The sequence below is a fragment of the Schistocerca americana genome, chromosome 6 (genome assembly GCF_021461395.2).
Source record: "Schistocerca americana isolate TAMUIC-IGC-003095 chromosome 6, iqSchAmer2.1, whole genome shotgun sequence".
NCBI classification, from domain to species: domain Eukaryota; kingdom Metazoa; phylum Arthropoda; class Insecta; order Orthoptera; family Acrididae; genus Schistocerca; species Schistocerca americana.
This window is the reverse complement of record NC_060124.1, coordinates 560,045,513-560,065,831: the sequence shown is the minus strand read 5'-3', so window position 1 is coordinate 560,065,831 and position 20,319 is coordinate 560,045,513. Positions and strand designations below refer to the sequence as shown.

The following is a 20,319-nucleotide window of genomic DNA, read 5'->3' as shown; positions in this document are numbered from 1 at the left end:
ACATCCCTATTAAGATTTTCTACTATTATGCTAAAAGTATTGGATGAAATCTGATATTTCTGATGTGGCAGTTCACTTGGGTTTCATGTTTCACAACGTTACTTTTCGTACCAGTTACACCAACTATGTAAACTCCAGTTATTGGTGCCGGCTGCGGTGGTCTAGCGGTTCTAGGCGCTCAGTCCAGAACAGCGCGACTGCTGCGGTCACATGTTCGAATCCTGCCTCGGGCATGGATGTGTGTGATGTCCTTAGGTTAGTTAGGTTTTAGTAGTTTTAAGTTCTAGGGGACTGTTGACCACAGATGTTAAGTCCCATAGTGCTCAGAGCCATTTGAACCAGTTATTGGTAACAGCAGTAAGTGATGTATAGTCTGTAATGTGTTAAAGAACGTGCTAGAAATGAGTGACACCTCACTTCCTGAGTCTATAAATATGTTAACTTCAGAAGTCTTCACGGTTACTGCTATTATTAGTTGTGGATTGCTAGTAGTCAAGCTTGGTTCTCCCAGTAACAACCATTCTTTTGTAGGTATTTTGTGCGTGAAATTAACATACTTATTATGAACCAGGCCTCCTGGTGTATCTCTACAAACTGAGCCCTGGCCCTGGATCCAGATCGCACTGCGTTTTCCCCATTATTAGTGATCACTGGTTGCTTACCAAATCGGGGTACTATGTTACTACTTTGTGCTCTAGTATTACGTGGCACAAATTCCTGTGAATTTACTGGACTTAAATTCGAAGGTGGATGCTTCTTCTGATAATTATCGTAGCCATTATTTCTATTGTGCTGGTGTACTCTAGCTAAGTTGGCCTCTTTTAATTATTATTAATATGTCATTTGTAATTCTGATTTTTCACTTTGGTGTACGTTCTCGTGGCGGTCCTTATTTAAGGGCTCAAGTGCGTCCACAAAGGACAGCAATTCTTCTACTGTTTTCCAGCTGCTACACAAGATGTCTTTTCTAGCATAGATAGGTAAGCGTCTGATTAAAATTCGAACTAACACCTTTTCTTCCATTGGATTATCTAAGTACTTCGCCTGTGTTAAATGCTTTTTGAAATACTTTGTCATTGTTTCCCACGTATTATTGTAATACTTCGGGTTCCATAAATCGGATATTAGTTTTTCCTGCGCACTAGCGGACCAATATTTTTCCTTAAATTTCTTCTGGAAGTTTCCCCAAGAAGAAAAGTTCTCGATATTTACAGTACCCCACTCTTTGGCTTCCCTTAAAAGGTACCCAACAACAAATTCAATCTTTTTCGAATCTTCCGAGTTCTTCGGCAAGCTTTTCAGAAAATGAGTGGGATGTACTTTCCCATGCAGCTTAAAATTAGGGAATTATCTAGATCCCCATTGTAAATCCGTCATTACCTCACTAGTCAATACCACGTTAGGAGAAGTCATCCTGTTATCTACCTTGTCCTGAATAAGTTCGAAGTTTGAATTCTTTCCATAATTCACCCACATGGGCTACGTTTCTTGGTATCATTGAGTTCAGAAGATAAGACAGGAGATACATTCTCAGAGACTACTCTCGTGGCAACTTTTCGGTCAGTTATTTCCTCTACCTGTTCCTCCAGAGTACTTATATTTATTAAGTCTGAGGTTGCTAGTTTCTCTTTAAAGTTTCTTTCCATGTTATCTACTCAAGTGTTAACCCATGCAGTTTGCGATTGGACTATTTGTATTAACTTATCCTGCTTTTCAATACTCTCTCTCAAATTGTGCAATCTTTGCTTTACAGCATCAAATGTAACATTACATACATTTTGAATTTATCCTAACTTCTCACTAAGTTCAGATTCTACGTTATTACATTTATCTTCAATATCAAATGCAAACTTCTTTTTCAAATCCTGAAATTGCTCGTTCTGTCTCTGATTAAAGTCAGTGAACAGTTGATTTATGTGACTGCATAGAGAACTAGTTAGTTCACCTTTCAAATATATTTTAAAATTTTCTACTTTAGTAGTTAAAACATCAAATTCAGTTTTCAAATTTCCCATGCCTTCACATAAATGGCTAAATTCCGTACTTTGTTCATCTACTTTAGCACTTAACAACCACTAAGTTTCATTCTGAAAATTTATTATTTGAGTATTCACTGAATCTAATTTAAGACATTGAGCATTTAAAGTTGTATTTAGTTCCATTCTTAAAGAAGCATTTTGGGCGGTTGAATCTGTCCTCCGGTCATCTATTTTATCATTGAAAGTTTTGATCAAATTCACTATTTCAGACCAGCCCGCCACCACCTTACTCACTTTCATTGCCATGGCTGGTCTTGAAGTTTCTCCAACTAACCGTACGGTTTCCATGGTTTTGCCAATTTTAGATCTCGTGAGCATTTAAAAAAATAATTCTAAGTATAAGAAATACACAAATACAGTCTATTGAACAGTTTATTCAGCTTTGTACTCAAACAATTATTGTTTTACACTCACACGGTGTAGAGTTTTATGCTGTGTCGGTAAGCGGGTGTGGAATCAGCACTGGTGAACAGCAACTGGTGCCGGTGTCATCAGTTGCTGGTTTCTGCATCGGCATTGTCGTGATGTAGAATCAGCATCAGTGAACAACAACTGGTGCGAGTGGCGTTGGTTGTTGGTTTCCATGTCAGTGGCGCCGCGATGTGTGTGAGACCTGTATACTCCCCACACTGAATCTTCTTAGTTGAATTATTCTCATCGTACCACTTCAGAGTCTAATATATCAAGGTCTTCTTTCCGTTCTTTTAATGTTATTACTTCCCTACGTCTTTCCCTTTGCTGCACTCACAAATTTTCTTTTTCCTTTGATTTCTGGGCTAAATCAAATTTCTCATAATGGTTTTCTCATCTTGTTTTACTCGGTTGCTATGGCAACATGCAACATCCCCTTTTCTTATTTGCGTCTCTAATTCCCGTTTTTTTTGGGTCCTGTGTAGGTCGCCACATTCTAATGCTTTAGACAACAAGAAGCGATGTGGAGCTGGTTTGCAAGCTTCCCAGCCCTCTCCCATAGGTTGGCTTACTTGGTATGCACAGCTGACCTTCATCTCTGGCTAGACGGCCACATCGATCTCCAAAAACTTCTCCAAAAAATAATGATGGTTAAGGGAATTTCTCTCTCTCTCTCTCTCTCTCTCTCTCTCTCTCTCTCTCTCTCTACTCTTGCGAAATTATTTGGTACTCGAAGAATACTTTTAGTTCGGTCATGGTATATTTCAATTTCCACAAGAAACAAATTCACCATTTCTCAAATAAATACTCGAACTCTTGCGAGTCAACCAAGTCGTCAAACATTAGACACTATTAAAATACATTTACAACAGGGTTGGTTTAATAACCACTTGAAAATATGTACATGTCATGCTTCTAGCAAGTCCAACACACGAATTACTTAAAAGTCTAATCTCATTTTTTCATTTGTCCTTAACAATCATCACTGTCACTAAACCAGCAAAGAATAGCACGGGCTCTTCTCTACACATACACTATGGGTCGTACAGCAGGTACTTGTCAGCCGCCGTTCGGCCTCCGCGTCCACGTTTTGCTCGTGACTGTTTTTAGACCTGCACACACAAACACGCAATGCGCAGTAGGTCGGATTCGTCTTCTCACACTTCTGTTTAAAATATCTTGGGCTCAAGGCGGAGGAAGGCCAAGTGGTTCTAGAATTTATGCGGAAATTCTCGAAGCACTACAGTAGCTCTGGACATAATCGTAGAATAGAAATTTTTGACTTTGAAATCCCCCTTACAACCATGTTGTTGCGGCTTCTGTGGTGTGTTTTGACTCCAGGAGGATGTTTGGAGTGGAAGGAGGATGACAGTTTTGCAGTGATGATGTCAGAAAAAGTTGTGCATTCTTGAGTGAGAAATGACCAAATACTTTTTTTCTTTTGATGTTTTGGGAAAATAATGTGAAAAATTATTGAGGCAATCATCCCACTGACGAACCATTTGATAAAACATTGTGTCCTGCTGCATGAATAAGTCTGTAACTGCCTGCTGCATTTCCTCATACAACAGGTATTGTCGAGCTTTCAAGGCCTTTTTTGAGGGACCATAGGTGTGATAATCACATGGGGAGAGTGTTCAGGATTACAGGGCAAGTGCTTAAGTGTCTCCTGCTTGAGCTGGCATAACTTCTGCATCACGACATTTGTGATATGGGAATGTGCATTATCATGAAGCAGCAGCACCTCTTGCCACACCATTCCACAATGGTGGTTTTTGACGGACATGCTGCGCCATACACATTCGTCATTCTCAGGTGGATGTCTACCAATGTTTGCCCCTCAGCAATTAAGAAAAGAATAACAGCATGTTGGTTCTGTTTGTACACATTTGGTAATAATGTTTCCATAGGCCACATTTCTGCATTTGCTACATGCATATTGGAAAGACACGAATGCGACACTGGTTCCTTGTCTACATGCTGTGCTTACACTTCCACATTGGTTGCGCAACATTGCATGTACGCTGCAGCAATGCCCTCAAATGGAAACTTTTCAGTCACCCCTTATATTATAGAAAATTCAATTTGCTTTCACTTTTGAAAAATCTTTGTCGTCATGTTACTTGTACGCAGATCACATTTCATGCTTCTCAGAACAGTCTTTCATTGTGTTGCTATTATTTTTATCTAGTAGATGTACCACACAGTTTTCAATCTTTCATTTACAGCTATCTGTCTCCTTGCCAGATACCTCAGTGTTGAAGGTATTTGTCATTATGTTGGGAATACCTTACCGTAGCATTTGACTTTTTTCTGATCTAATTATGATTAGCTAGTTCTTTGTCAAACATATTTAGACATTTGAAAGTGTTGTCTTCTGTGATGCTAGTAGTGAAACTGACAGTTCTTGCTGAAGTGATTATATCTGGAAGCTGTAGTGTCAAAGATGTAAGTAGAAACCATCTGTGTGTTCAGGCTCGATAAATACTCCAACCCCTGGAAACATCATAAATTTTCTTGTTATTTGCTGTCTTGGAAAACTTCAATATCTGTGCATGTCTGTTTTGCAGGTGCACAAGGATTGACACTAAATCCACTTTTGTTGCTGTTAAGATTAATTGGTCTGCCCTCGTATATCGAAATAGCTGAACTAGGTAAAACACAGGAAAAGCAAATCTGTATTGCACAAGTCCTGGTGACACTGTTATAAATAGTACATGAGAAAAAAGAGTGCATGAGAAAAAATCAGTCAATGAAACAGAATATTCTAACCTCTTCGGTGTTTATATTGACACGGACCTAGAAGTCATGTTTAGATTTTAACATTTAACCCTTTGAGCCCCGTGGCTTCTGTCTGAAACCACCTTCTTTCTCTCTTCCTTTCGCCATGTTGAGGAGATCATTAACAGTGAATGTAAGTACATCTAAGCTATTGTGACGTAAACTTAGGTTTGGATTACTGCTTTTGTATTATCGAAATTAAACCACTGGGACAGTATGCGTTTAGGATACAAAACTAAATTTTAGACCCATTTTTGCTTCTTATTTAGAACTGTAATTTGTTTTAGGCATTATGAGTTCATGGAAGTTTTGAGGTGTGGGTTTCTGTTTAGGAAAAGTGCACATTACCTCTCAGATATATCACATGAAATGATGAGAGGCTCAAAACTGTATGTCCCAGTGGTTCCAAAGTGAAACCACATCTTTAAAACAGCTGATTGTTTCTTTTGCCTCTTTCATCTTATGTTCATTGCTTAGTATGATACAGATTAATTTTGTGAAAAATTTTACATTTATGTTCCAAGGGGCAACCACCTCTGTAAAGCAATTGTTTCCTTTTGCCAATTTCATTTTGATATTGTTTTGGATACAAAGGGCTAAGCTATGCAGCTTTTACACTACAGATAATAGCAAACTTTGGAGATAAAACTGTGAAACAGGTTACTTCCTTTTCTCAGCTTCACTGAATATCTAGTGGCATTATATTCTAATGCTATTCTTCAGTGATGATGAAAGTCTCCATTACACAGAGGCATATAAGAAGGTTAATGTTTAGTGTCCACCTAGAATCTCTTTCAACAGTTGGACACACTGATAACAGCTGCATATTACATTTACATGTTAATGAAGTTTGTTGTTAACATCTTACCACAGTTTGAAAGCCACAATAACATTCATAAATTTAATACAAATAGAAGCAATAGCGTAAGTTATCCGCCTTTCAGCCTTTGTGTAGCACAGAAAAGGTTTAAGTATTGAGCTGTGAAAAACCTTTGACCTCTTAAAAATGATGTGAAGAATCAAGTTGACAATAAAATCAACATTAAAAATTAACTAAGGGTAATGTAAGAATAATGCAAGAGACAACCTCATAAATAATTTAGTTCGCTCATGGGGCAACTTTGTGTGTGTGTGTGTGTGTGTGTGTGTGTGTGTGTGTGTGTGTGCTGCATTTCAGGACAACTGTTTTGTACTTCAGCTTGTCTGTGAACATACCATGAGAATAATTTTGATGTTTGATCACAAAATGATATGGGGTTTACTGTTCAGTACATTATGTTTCATGTATCTGTGATTTGGTATGTTCGTAAGTTACTTGATAATGATAAAAATTTCTGTGTAGACCATTAATAAATAAAGTTGAATATTGTACAGCCTATAATGGACAACGTTGTCACTTGAAAAACAATGTAAATGGAAAACATATTCCCATGTTTTTCACTGAAAACAATGTATTACATTTGTAAACTGCCTGACATGTTGCACTTGTAACGAACGCAGTTGTGATGATGTATCTGATAGTCACCTTCATTCTCATAAATGGCTCCCAGCTGTGTACACATTGTGCCCAGTTCTTTTAGGACTGTTAAAATGAAAAATAAAAGTAATGGATTACCTTCACAAAATCACTGTGTTTATTCAAAATATTCTCCCCCTGGATCAAAACACAACTGAAATCATTTTAAAAGTGCTATGAAACAGTCACTGTAGTCCTTTTTTGCAGTTGTATTCAGTACTGCAGTCAACTTGTCTTATATGTCCTTAACTCCATCATAACAGTGTCCTTTGATTGCCAACTTTAAGTTGGGGAACAACCAGAAGTTGGCTGGGGCCATATCTGGTGAATACGATAGGTGAGCCAGGACCGATCTATTTGGTGGTCAAAAACTTGTACACAATCTTTGCTTTGTGGGCTGGATTGTCATAATGGACGAGCAACCAGGAACCTGCCTCTTGGTATTTGGGTTGAATTTAATGAATTTGTGCCCAAAAAAGCTGGAAAATTCAAGAAATCTTGATGTCCGACATATACTGTTACATTCACAGCCAGAATGCCTGCTGTAGCAACACTGGCACTGCGATTGTGTTCACAGCTGTTTCTGAAACTCCGGGGATTATATCACTGCAGCTTGCCACGAGACAGCATTGCAGTTTGGAATTTCATACAAGCTGTCCTAACAAATGTGGGACCCACTGTGTATAGACTTTGCAGGGTTTCAATGCACTATATGCTGACACACATTTTACCATGAGTGAGGTGGTTGCTCAGTCAACTGAAACTAGGCATCACGTTTTAATTTTGTATATGGTGCTTGGTCTAGATAAATACAAGAAATAAAATATGTTTTTAATTTAATTACTATTGTCCACGACACATACAAATAACTAAATTTACAAATCTTTGATCTATTATGTTATTGTGTCTAGGAGATTCATCAGATGTCTTCTGAGTTTTTCTTTTGCGTGATAGATGTTTGCATGCTCAGGGAATTTTGTTAAAAATGTGGGAGGGCTTTAAAATAAGTACTGTCACAGGTCTTGGTTGCGGTGTGATCTTTCTTAGGATCAAGGATGGTTGGGTCGGAGGGGGGGGGGGGGGGGGGGGGGTTAAGAGAAGGTGAACATTGTGTTCAGGAACCTACAAAAGATTTGAGTGCTGTTTCATAGGGGTGATGCCACATTATGCAGATCCAGTTACTTTTTCTTAATATAGGAAATAAAATTTTGCAACATTCAGAAATTTGTGTATACGAGGAAGCTTTTCATAGATCTCCTTGTATGAGGATGGAACTTTCAGCTGATTTTCATTACACTACATATGCATTCATCTTTTTTATGGAGGTTAGACTATTAGTAACACACCAGTTTAAGAAATTATGACTGTTTTGCTCAAAAATATTAATAATTTCATCATTACAATAATGTCATTATACCCTTCTCATCCCCTCTTTCAGTTTTTCATATGTTCCTGTTGAGTTACATTGTATCTTTGTGATGTTACTGCTTTATTGACATTCATGTGAAACAAACTTGTGTAGGCTATGGTCGCCGAGATGTGGTGGAGTTCTTATTGGCTGCAGGAGCATCCATACAAGCACGTGATGATGGTGGCCTCCATCCTTTGCATAATGCATGCTCATTTGGACATGCTGATGTCGTGAGACTGTTGTTAGAAGCAGGTGCAAATCCAAATACGCGAGACAACTGGAATTACACTCCTCTTCATGAGGCAGCAATTAAGGGAAAAGTGGATGTCTGTATTGGTAAGTTTTTTTGTGAATTTGAATGTCTATACAGAATTTACAAATAGAGTAGTCATTTGGAATTCAGCTTGTTATTTAACAATCTGTATCTCCAAATTGAAGCTTGTAAAACCTTTTTTGCTTTATAAGTGCCATATCATAAAATAGTCAGAAGTATCAGTATAAATCTTCTGCTTGTAATTATACAGAAGATTAGTGTACATAACTTTTTGGAAAGATGAGTTAAAAGGCAAATGCTTAATGGAAAGCTGAATCTGACAACCCACAAAATTCACTTCCCTTTTAGTTATATTGCAAACTGCTGTGGATTTGTTTGTAGAATTTGAGATATATTCATAATTTTATTTGCACATAGATGTATGAAGTTTCCTCTGAGCACCTCAACTTGTTCTTCATAGATTTCCAAGAAATATGTATTTTGCTGTAAACTAAATAAATGTTATCAATATTGAGTGAGGGTTGACAATGTTTAAGCCCTCGATTCCCATTCAAGAGGAGTTTGGCTTGTATTCGTGTTTGACCATTCACATTTATGTTTTCTTTAATTTCCATAAATCACACATGGCAAGTGGTAGGATGAGTTATTTGAAAAGGCTATGGTCAGTTTCCTTCTCCACCATAGTCCAGTTCAGGTGTGTGCACCATTGTTAATAACAGGGCATTACATCCTAATCTTCTTTCTTTCTTCTTTGTCTTTTAATTTGCTTTACGGAAATTGAAATATGATTCAAAATGTCATCTTAGAAAATCGGGTGTTCTGCCAGTAACCTGCATCATACTTGCACGATGTTTCGATCGCGCAACTCACACCCTTCATCATGTGCTCCCAGAGGCTGAATTCAGTGCGGAACGGGTCCAGTATTTATGCCTAATGCCTATGTGGGGCTAGGCCCTCTGTCATTGGTCTGTGTACAAGTGTGCTGAGCCAAAGAATTGTTTTGTAAATACACTATGAGTGACCTGGGTGCCCTGTTATTTAAATATTACTTTGTCAAGAAATGTGTATATTTTACAAGAAAATATTTGCATTTGTGTGATAGTATATGTTTAAATAGACAGTCTGTTGTCGTATGGAATAAAAGTAATGCTTATTCCGTCGGTGGGTCATAAAACTCTTAACGTATTCATTTTCATTCTATGAATCCCTTAGATTGAATTAAATTGAATTTTATTTGATCCTGTAGGATTACATGGTGTACAGTGAAATACATGTAATATCGGAGAATACAGAAACCTTCTTTATCACATACTTCCTTACTATCCTAATGCCATTGATTATAATTAACAATATTTACAAATTTAACGTGGACAGTACTCATCAACACTGCAAAATTCCTTTTCCACCAAATAGTCTTTTAGGTTGTTTGAAAACTTAGTGTCATGTACATTGTCTTGCAGTTTTTAGACAGACTTTTCTTAGTAATTTGACACCTGAGTACTGGGGTCCTTTATCAAGCATTGTCAGTCGATGGGGCATGCTTTGTATGTCATTCTTCCTACGTTTGTTGTGGGTGTGTACACTAGCATTTGTAGTCCACTCTGCACTATCTTTTGTGACATACAGTATAGTTTTATATATCTACAAGTAGGAAAAAGTTAAGATGCCTAGTCTTTTGAAGCAGTTTCTGCATGTTTCAGAAGTCTTTCTTCTTAATATGATTCTGACCTCTTTTTTTTGTAATGTGAACACCCTATTTATGTTTGAGTTTCCCCACACTACCACTCCATACCGCAGGTGTAGTTCAAAGAGTCCATGGAATACTGTGTACGGAAGCTGTTTGTGTGCATACTGTGCTAGCTGCCTCATTAAAAATATGACAGAGCTGAGTTTCTTACAAACAGAATTAATATTTTGTTTCCATTTCAGCTTGTTATCCACAATAATACACAAGAATAGTGGATTATGCTTGTTTTAGTCTCGTTTCATCCACCTTTAAAAACCATGTGCACAGCCTTCTCTTTATTTCTGAACACTGCATACATAGTTTTTTTTTTTTAGGTTTATAGCAAGTCCATTTTCCTGGAGCCATTGAGCTGTGGTGTTTGCTGATATGTATACTTGTCTCTCATGCTGTGCCACAGTTTGGTCATTGTTCAGTCATGTCATCTGGATACAATATTTTCTTCTCTTTCTCTTCAACGCCTGGGTCATTAGCAGATGGGTTAAACAGCAATGGCTCCATTACCGATCCCTGCGACGCTCCATATTAGATGCTTTTGGATTCTGACTGATATGCACCCCCTATTGATACATATTGCTTCCTGTTGCATTGGTATGATTCTATCCACTTATGTGCTTGCCCTCAAATACCACAGTTTTCCAATTTTCTTATCAGTATTTCGTAGTCAATAGTTTCGATGATTGGGAGATAAAGAAGCTTGCACAGGATAGAGTAGCATGGAGAGCTGCATCAAACCAGTCTCAGGACTGAAGACCACAACAACAACAACAACAGTTTCGAATCTTGTGGAGAGATCCAGAAAACCCCCAGGGGGCTCGCCACTTTTCAGCAGGTTTGTGCTTGGCTACCACGGGGCCCCAGCCTTTGCAGCATCTTTTCCCTTCCGTGCTGCGTATCTATCCTCTTGCTATTCTTTTTCCCCTCCCTTGGCAAACACGTCTGGGGTGTTACTGGGAATGTTCCGCATTTTGCATCACTGACATAAGAATAGTCTCGCCACTGTTTTTCATTCCCTTTTCATTTCTTTGTTTCCCTTCTCCTATCTTTCCTCCACTTCAGAGTTTGAGATTCCTCTTTTTCTTCTTCCTCCCTGTGCATTCCTGAAGGCCGGCCCACACATCTGACATGTAACAAGTGACTGGGTAACGTGTAATTCCCAGCCCCGGGTCAACAAGTAGAGTTCGCACATACTCTCTGATACGGGACAGGCCTAGGGAGGGGTGACTGCCTGAGCTGCTACCTTCCCAAATTTTCAGTTGGTTCCTCTGTCAGGTGTTTGGGAGGTGTGACCTGTGGTGTGAACAGTCACATTAGACGAGTGCACCCCCTTGTGAAGGGAGCCCCCATTTGGAAGGAGTGTGCTATCAGAGATGTTGGCAATCATGGGGGATTTTCTCGCAATGAGCCAGTCATCTTGACAATCAATGTCTATGAAATGTAAATGGAATGAGGCTAACAATTCAAAGACCCTTCCAGCTGTACCACGGTTCCTCATGGTTTCATATTCTGAACACGGTCAATACTTTGCAACGGTAAATCCGTTATTATTCAGAGAGGTATTGCTGCTCCCGTTTACAGAATGGCACTTCGCTTTTGGAGACCACTTCTGATTCTCAACTGCTTGCTACCTCGTTTCTCCACGGCTATCCTGTTCGTGTCGAGGCCCGTAGAACTTTGAATTCTTCCCTTGGTGTTATTTATACTAGGCTGCTTGACGGTCTGACTGAGATCGAAATCCAATCATACCTCTCTGATCAAGGTGTCATTGCCACCCATCAGGTGATGAGAAAGGTAGATTTCTCCTTAGCACCCACACACACTCTTTTTCTCACCTTTGATAGAATGATGCTTCTGTCCAAGATTAAAGCAGGCTATGAAATTATCGCAGTCCAACCATACATTCAGAACGCGATGTGCTGCTACCAGCATCATCATTTCTACCACTTTAGAACATCTTGTCAACACCCAGCCAAATGCATAATCTTTGGTAGGGATGCGCACGAGGGTGATTGCCCACCTCCTTCTCCCTGCTGTATCAACTGCAATGGCAGCCATGCTACCTCCTCTTGAGATTGTTCCATGTATCTTTATGAGCGGACTGTCCAGCAGATCGGGGTAAAGGAAAAAGTGCCTTACCCGGTCGCTCGCAAGTTATTGGCTAGCGACAAACCCTGTGTTCTACTGTCTGGCACTTACAGCTTTGTTCTTGGTACCTCTCACTGCATGAAGGACATGGCCACACAGACATGCAACCTCAAATTCAGCTCTGAGTTTGTGAAATCATCCTGTGTCAAGGTAGCATCGCTGTCCCCTCGTCCAGCTGTGCAACAAGCCACCACACTCTCACCTCAAGGAGCAAAGCCACCGGCTACACAACCAACAGGCTGAAATGGATAGAAGGAGTACTCCCATGAAGACTTCCTACGTCCCTACAGCCAACTAACACCTGTGTCTTCCTCTGCTAACAGGGAAAGCTTGAGAAAGTACAACAAAGGCAAGTGGTCTTTTCCTTCGCTGACACGGAGATCCTCTACGATGGTGTCACCACTTGATACCTTTGCCCAGCTGGCCTTCGTGTCTCCGGTTCGCACCACTAACCATTTTTCTGCATTGGACTCCACAGACCGTTAGCACAAGGAAGCTGATGCTTCTGTGGACCTCGTGGAGCAGGATCCTCCTGCTTCTGTGCCCTGTAGCAGCGAGTCTTCACAGGCTGGCACACGACAGCCACCAAGGTGACACCCCTTCTTCCTCATCATGACTCTCCTCCAATGCAACATTCGCAACCATGCTGTTCAGAAAGTTACGAACCTCTTCTTTCACCTCGTCGTCGGAGCTGAATCGCTGGGACCACAATTAACGCTGACAGGTACTGTGAGACTCTGAAAAAACTCAAATGGGCAATTCAGAACCAGAGAAGAGGAATGTTAAGCAAGGGCGTACACATTCTCCATGACAACGCTCGCCCACACATCGCTCGACAAATCGTTGCTCTCCTGCAACAGTTTCAGTGGAACATAATCACCCACCCACCCTACAGTCCTGACTTGGCGCCCAGTCCTGACCTGTTCCCTTGGTTAAAAGAACATTTGGCCGGAAAGTGATTCAGCTCCGATGACGAGGGGAAACTTAGAGGTTCATAACTTTCTGAACGACATGGTGGGGAGCTGGTATGACATGGGCATACAAAAACTGCTACAGTGTCTACAAAAATGCATCGACAGAAATGGTGATTGTGTCGAAAAATAGCTAAATGTTCAAGCTGTAAACTGATGTAAACCATTGTAGAAATAAACAGGTCTGTGTACTTATAAAAAAAATTGGAGACCTTACTTTTGGGATTACTCTCATACTTCCTGGGGTGCAGATCAAATCACCCTCCTCAGTTTGTACTGGTCCCTTGTCTGTTCGAATTTTAGACTAAGGTTGCTTTGTTGATGCATCTGCACATCCATCCCTCTTACGCTGTCTCAACACTGTCCACTATCATGCCATCCGTTTGGCTGCTGGCACCTTTTACACTAGCCCACTTGAGAGTCTATAAGCTAAAGGTACTGAACTACCATTGTCCTACCGCCGTGACTTTGTCCTCAGCAGGTATGCATGCTGTTTGTCTGTAGAGCGTGGCCACCCTTCTTATGCCTCCTTCATCGATGACTCCTTTGGTCGCCAGTATGGGGCACTTCCCTCTTCTCTGTTACCTCCTGGATTCCGCTTTTGGCACTAGATCTGGCAGCTTAACTTCAAACTACCTGCTACTTTCCCGGTGGGTGTGAACACCTCACCACCTTGGCATGTTCACCTTGGCCTTCATTTGCTTCCTAAGGACACTACTCCAGCCTTGCTGTATTGCCTTCAGTTTCATGACCTTCTCATGGAACTTGGTGATAGTACCTTTGTGGACGCTGATTTCTCTCGAACGACTGTGATGTTGGGTGTGCCTTCGTTATTGGCACCGACGTTTTGCGGTATTGGCTTCCTGCACACTGCTCAGTATTTACAGCCGAGCTCTTCGCCTTGTATCAGGCCACGGGGTACATATGGTGACACAGGCTTTTAATTGCATTCTTTGCTCACCCTCTCAGCACCCTTCAACGTCTCTGTGTGCTGTACACTGCCCACCCCTTAGTGCAACGGGTCCAGGAAAACTGTTACTAGCTCATTCTTGAAGGAGCCACTGTGATGTTTATGTGAGTTCCTGGTCATGTCGGTCTGCCAGGAAACGAGGCTGCTGACGCTGCTACCAAGGCAGCAGTCCTCGTACCTCAGCCCACTAGTTCCTATGTTCCCTCTGATGATCTCTGCGTTGCTGTCTGTCAGGAGGTGATGTCACTTTGCCATTGCCATTGGTCATCCCTTCATGTGCATAAGCTCCAGATTACTAAGCCTCTCCCAGTGGCTTGGATGACCTCATCTCGGCCTCCTGCCGGGTGGAGGTCATTTTAACTAGGTTGCTTATTGGGCACTGCCTTTTTTGCCATCATCATTTGTTAAGTGGTGCTCCCTCACCACATTGTACACATTGCGCCCAAGTTTTAACTGTCTGCCATTTCCTGACAGAATGTTCATTTTTTAACTATTTACATTCCACCTTGGGTTTGCCATCTGAGTTATTGGCCGTTTTAGCAAACGACGCACGCGTTGTTGACTGTGTCTTACTTTTTATCTGTTGAAGCAATATGGCGAAGGTCATTTAATTTTTAGTTCTGGACCTTTGTTTCTGTATAGTGTCTTTTATTGACCTTTCTCCATGTCTGTTTTTAGCTGTCTTCTCTTCTGTTAATTGGGATTGACATAGTCATTTTTTAACTCATCTTTGTCTTTGTGTTTTATAATTTTGACTTGGCTGCATATGACAAACAAAACAAAGATTCAGAAACATTGCAGATACAACTTGTTTTTCATCCAAGGACTGTATAGTGTATTCTGTCTGACTGCCAAATGCGGATGCCGTGGATTTACTCTTTCTGAGACAGTGCTGTGATGGTATGAGAATGTAGTGTTTGTCCAGATAATCACCTAATCTATTATACATAAACATTTGAAGGATTTTTGAGAAACCTGATACCAGTGAAACTGGCCTTAAGTTGTTTGGGTTGTCCTTATCCCCTTTCTTGTATACTGGTACCACCCTGCTTATATTTAGTTTTTCTGGAAAAATGCCATCTCGGAAAGAGCTGTTTGCTATGTCCAGCAATGGTGAGATTATTTGCTCACTTACTTGCTTTATTACATGATTCAATATTTCATCACCACCAGCTGACTTCTATTTCTGTGTAGTTTTCCTCAGTTCATCTCCCATGACTGGTTTCAAGAATATGGTTCTGCTTGATTTTTGTGATAACTTTGTAACTTTCCTTTGTGGGCTATTTCTTTCCAATTTTAAGTTCGCTACCACATTTATATAGTTATCATTGAGTATGTTAGCTGTTCTTCTACCATTTGTAACCACTGCGTTGATTTTTATTGACCTGATACCTGTTTCTTTGATCCAGCTTTTTCTTGTCTTTCACCATTAATTGCATTCCAAGCTGCCTTTGTCTTGTTCATTATGGTAGCATTCATTTCTCTTGATTTTGCCTCTCGTATTGTTTTTCTATACTTCTTTTGTAGCTTCACCCCTCCATCTCAGATCCTGCAGCTTCTTACGCAATTCTATTATTTCACCGGTAGTCCATTTTGTCTGCTCCTGCATCTTTTCTTGTCTCTTTACTTTGGGGAATGCTACATTAAAATGGTGTTTAATTGTTGTAATAAATGAGTCATATTTTTCATTCACATTCTGCACATCTAGGGCTGCATTCCAGATTTCCCTGCTTAATATTGTTCTAAAGGTGTTAATATTTTGTTCACTGATGGTGAGATTATGACGTGATTCAGTATTTCATTATCACCAGTTGACTTCGATTTTTGTATAGTTTTCCTCAGTTCATCTTCTATGACCGGTTTCAAGAACATGGTTCTTTGCCCATAATCCCTCTACAGCCATCATACTGGAACTAAGTGAGGTCAATTCTCCAAGTTAGATGCTCTTTGGTTGTTTATTTTTGGTTCAGGTATTATGTCCTTATTTCTGCAGCAGAAGGTCAGCTGTCCACGATTATAAGATACTTCTGTTCGGACTACATATGACTCATAGTCAGAACTACTAATATAAGTAATGGTGTCAATAACTGTGTGACTTCTAGAATTCACTCTTGTTGGTGCAGATATTGTTGCCTCCATATTGTATTGTATTAACAATTCTTCAGAATCTGGTTGTGGTTTTGATTCTTCTGCCATGTCAATATTGAAGTCTCCACATATAACAATGTTTTTGTTCATATTCATTTTTAGTAGGTTAGCCGTTTTTTTTTTTTTTTTTTCAGAAAGATGCTGATCTTACCACTTGGTGATCTCTGCACACAAAACAATATGAAGTCATCAGTCCCTACACCAGTACTTTCAAAGTCTCTTTCTCTAGCTATAGGTAGTCTCATGCCTTTACTGTTTGTAGTCTTTAGGGTTTTTTCCTGTTTTACACAGATGATGTGACTTTCCAAGCAAAAGCACTGGCATGTTGATAGGCACACAAACATACACACAAAATTCAAGCTTTCGCAACCAACGGTTGCTTCATCAGGAAAGAGGGAAGGAGAGGGAAAGACAAAAGGATGTGGGTTTTAAGGAAGAGGGTAAGGAGACATTCCAATCCTGGGAGCGGAAAGACTTACCTTAGGGGGAAAAAAGGACAGGTATACACTCGCACACACACACATATCCATCCAGACATATACAGACACAAGCAGACATATTCAAAGCCTAAGAGTTTGGGCAGAGATGTCAGTCGAGGCGGAAGTACAGAGGCAAAGATGTTGTTGAATGACAGATGAGGTATGAGCGGCGGCAACTTGAAATTAGCGGAGGTTGAGGCATGGTGGGTAACGAGAAGAGAGGATATACTGAAGGACAAGCTCCCATCTCTGGAGTTCTGACAGGTTGGTGTTAATGGGAAGTATCCAGATAACCCGGACGGTGTAACACTGTGCCAAGATGTGCTGGCCGTGCACCAAGGCGTGTTTAGCCACAGGGTGATCCTCAGTACCAACAAACACTGTCTGCCTGTGTCCATTCATGCGAATGGACAGTTTGTTGCTGGTCATTCCCACATAGAAAGCTTCACAGTGTAGGCAGGTCAGTTGGTAAATCACGTGGGTGCTTTCACATGTGGCTCTGCCTTTGATCGTGTTCACCTTCCGGGTTAAAGGACTGGAGTAAGTGGTGGTGGTGGTGGTGGTGGTGGTGGTGGTGGTGGTGGGAGGGTGCATGGGACAGGTTTTACACCGGGTGCGGTTACAATGGTAGGAGCCAGAGGGTAGGGAAGGTAGTTTGGGGATTTCATAGGGATGAACCAAGAGGTTACGAAGGTTAGGGGGACGGCGGAAAGACACTCTTGGTGGAGTGGGGAGGATTTCATGAAGGATGGATCTCATTTCAGGGCAGGATTTGAGGAAGTCATATCCCTGCTAGAGAGCCACATTCAGAGTCGGATCCAGTCTCGGAAAGTATCCTGTCACAAGTGGGGTACTTTTGTGGTTCTTCTGTGGGAGGTTCTGGGTTTGAGGGGATGAGGAATTGGCCCTGGTTATTTGCTTCTGTACCAAGTTGGGAGGGTAGTTTCAGGATGCGAAAGATGTTATCAGGTTGTTGGTGTAATGGTTCAGGGATTCCGGACTGGAGCAGATTCGTTTGCCACGAAGACCTAGGCTGTAGGGAAGGGACCGTTTGATGTGGAATGGGTGGCAGCTGTCATAATGGAGGTACTGTTGCTTGTTGGTGGGTTTGATGTGGACGGACGTGTGAAGCTGGCCATTGGACAGATGGAGGTCAACGTCAAGGAAAGTGGCATGGGATTTGGAGTGGGACAAGGTGAATCTGATGGAACCAAAGGAGTTGAGGTTGGAGAGGAAATTCTGGAGTTCTTCTTCACTGTGAATCCATATCATGAAGATGTCATCAATAAATCTGTACCAAACTTTGGGTTGACAGGCCTGGGTAACCAAGATGGCTTCCTCTAAGCGACCCATGAATAGGTTGGCGTACGAGGGAGCCATCCTGGTACCCATGGCTGTTCCCTTTAATTGTTGGTATGTCTGGCCTTCAAAAGTGAAGAAGTTGTGGGTCAGGATGAAGCTGGCTAAGGTAATGAGGAAAGAGGTTTTAGGTAGGGTGGCAGGTGATCGGCATGAAAGGAAGTGCTCCATTGCAGCGAGGCCCTGGACGTGCGGAATATTTGTGTATAAGGAAGTGGCATCAATGGTTACAAGGATGGTTTCCAGGGGTAACAGATTGGGTAAGGATTCCAGGCATTCGAGAAAGGAATGGGATTACCTTGGCAAACTTTTTATGTGGTGTTTTCTGAAAGCTGACGCAGTCCCTCAGCCACATACTCCCGACGAAGGGTTCCACTACCGTGGTACTTGATCGTCGGGAGTATGTGGCTGAGGGACTGCGTCAGCTTTCAGACAACACCACACACAAAGTTTGCCAAGGTAATCCCACTCCTGATATCCAGGCAGAGCTTCAAGGAATGCTCAGTACCTTTGGCCCCCTACAAAACCTTTCACCTGACTCCATCAACCTCCTGACCCCACCGATACCCCGCACCCCTACCTTCTCCCTTCTTCCTAAAATTCACAAACCCAGTCATCCCGGCCGCCCCATTGTATCTGGTTACCAAGCCCCCACAGAACGTATCTCTGCCTATGTAGATCAACACCTTCAACCCATTACATGCAGTCTCCCATCCTTCATCAAAGACACCAACCACTTTCTCGAACGCCTGGAATCCTTACCCAATCTGTAACCCCTGGAAACCATCCTTGTAACCATTGATGCCACTTCCTTATACACAAATATTCCGCACGTCCAGGGCCTCGCTGCGATGGAGCACTTCCTTTCACGCCGATCACCTGCCACCCTACCTAAAACCTCTTTCCTCATTACCTTAGCCAGCTTCATCCTGACCCACAACTTCTTCACTTTTGAAGGCCAGACATACCAACAATTAAAGGGAACAACCATGGGTACCAGGATGGCTCCCTCGTATGCCAACCTATTCATGGGTCGCTTAGATGAAGCCTTCTTGGTTACCCAGGCCTGCCAACCCAAAGTTTGAGACAGATTTATTGATGATATCTTCATGATCTGGACTCACAGTGAAGTTGAACTCCAGAATTTCCTCTCCAACCTCAACTCCTTTGGTTCCATCAGATTCACCTGGTCCCACTCCAAATCCCATGCCACTTTCCTTGACGTTGACCTCCATCTGTCCAATGGCCAGCTCGACACGTCCATCCACATCAGACCCACCAACAAGCAACAGTACCTCCATTATGACAGCTGCCACCCATTCCACATCAAATGGTCCCTTCCCTACAGCCTAGGTCTTCATGGCAAACGAATCTGCTCCAGTCCAGAATCCCTGAACCATTACACCAACAACCTGATAACAGCTTTCACATTCCGCAACTACCCTCCCGACATGGTACAGAAGCAAATAACCAGGGCCACTTCCTCATCCCCTCAAACCCAGAACCTCCCACAGAAGAACCACAAAAGTGCCCCACTTGTGACAGGATACTTTCTGGGACTGGATCCGACTCTGAATGTGGCTCTCTAGCAGGGATACGACTTCCTCAAATCCTGCCCTGAAATGAGACCCATCCTTCATGAAATCCTCCCCACTCCACCAAGAGTGTCTTTCCGCCGTCCACCTAACCTTGGTAACCTCTTAGTTCATCCCTATGAAATCCCCAAACCACCTTCCCTACCCTCTGGCTCTTACCCTTGTAACTGCCCCCGGTGTAAAACCTGTCCCATGCACCCTCCCACCACCACCTCCTCCAGTCCTGTAACCCGGAAGGTGTACATGATCAAAGGCAGAGCCACGTGTGAAAGCACCCACGTGATTTACCAACTGACCTGCCTACACTGTGACGCATTCTATGTGGGATTGACCAACAACAAACTGTCCATTCGCATGAATGGACACAGGCAGACAGTGGTTGTTGGTAATGAGGATCACTCTGTGGCTAAACATGCCTTGGTGCACGGCCAGCACATCTTGGCACAGTGTTACACCGTCCGGGTTATCTGGATACT

The 20,319-nt window shown here is 41.7% G+C and overlaps 1 protein-coding gene across 2 annotated transcripts in view; it reads left to right on the top strand.

Annotated features, from left to right (window-relative positions):
- LOC124619201 (poly [ADP-ribose] polymerase tankyrase) overlaps window positions 1-20,319 on the top strand; it is a 301,869-nt gene that overhangs the window by 53,448 nt on the left and 228,102 nt on the right. For both annotated transcript variants that reach the window (XM_047145420.1, XM_047145419.1), the window contains exon 2: window positions 8,270-8,494. In XM_047145420.1, coding sequence (XP_047001376.1) covers window positions 8,270-8,494 — 225 coding nt within the window. The remainder of the gene's footprint in view (window positions 1-8,269; window positions 8,495-20,319) is intronic.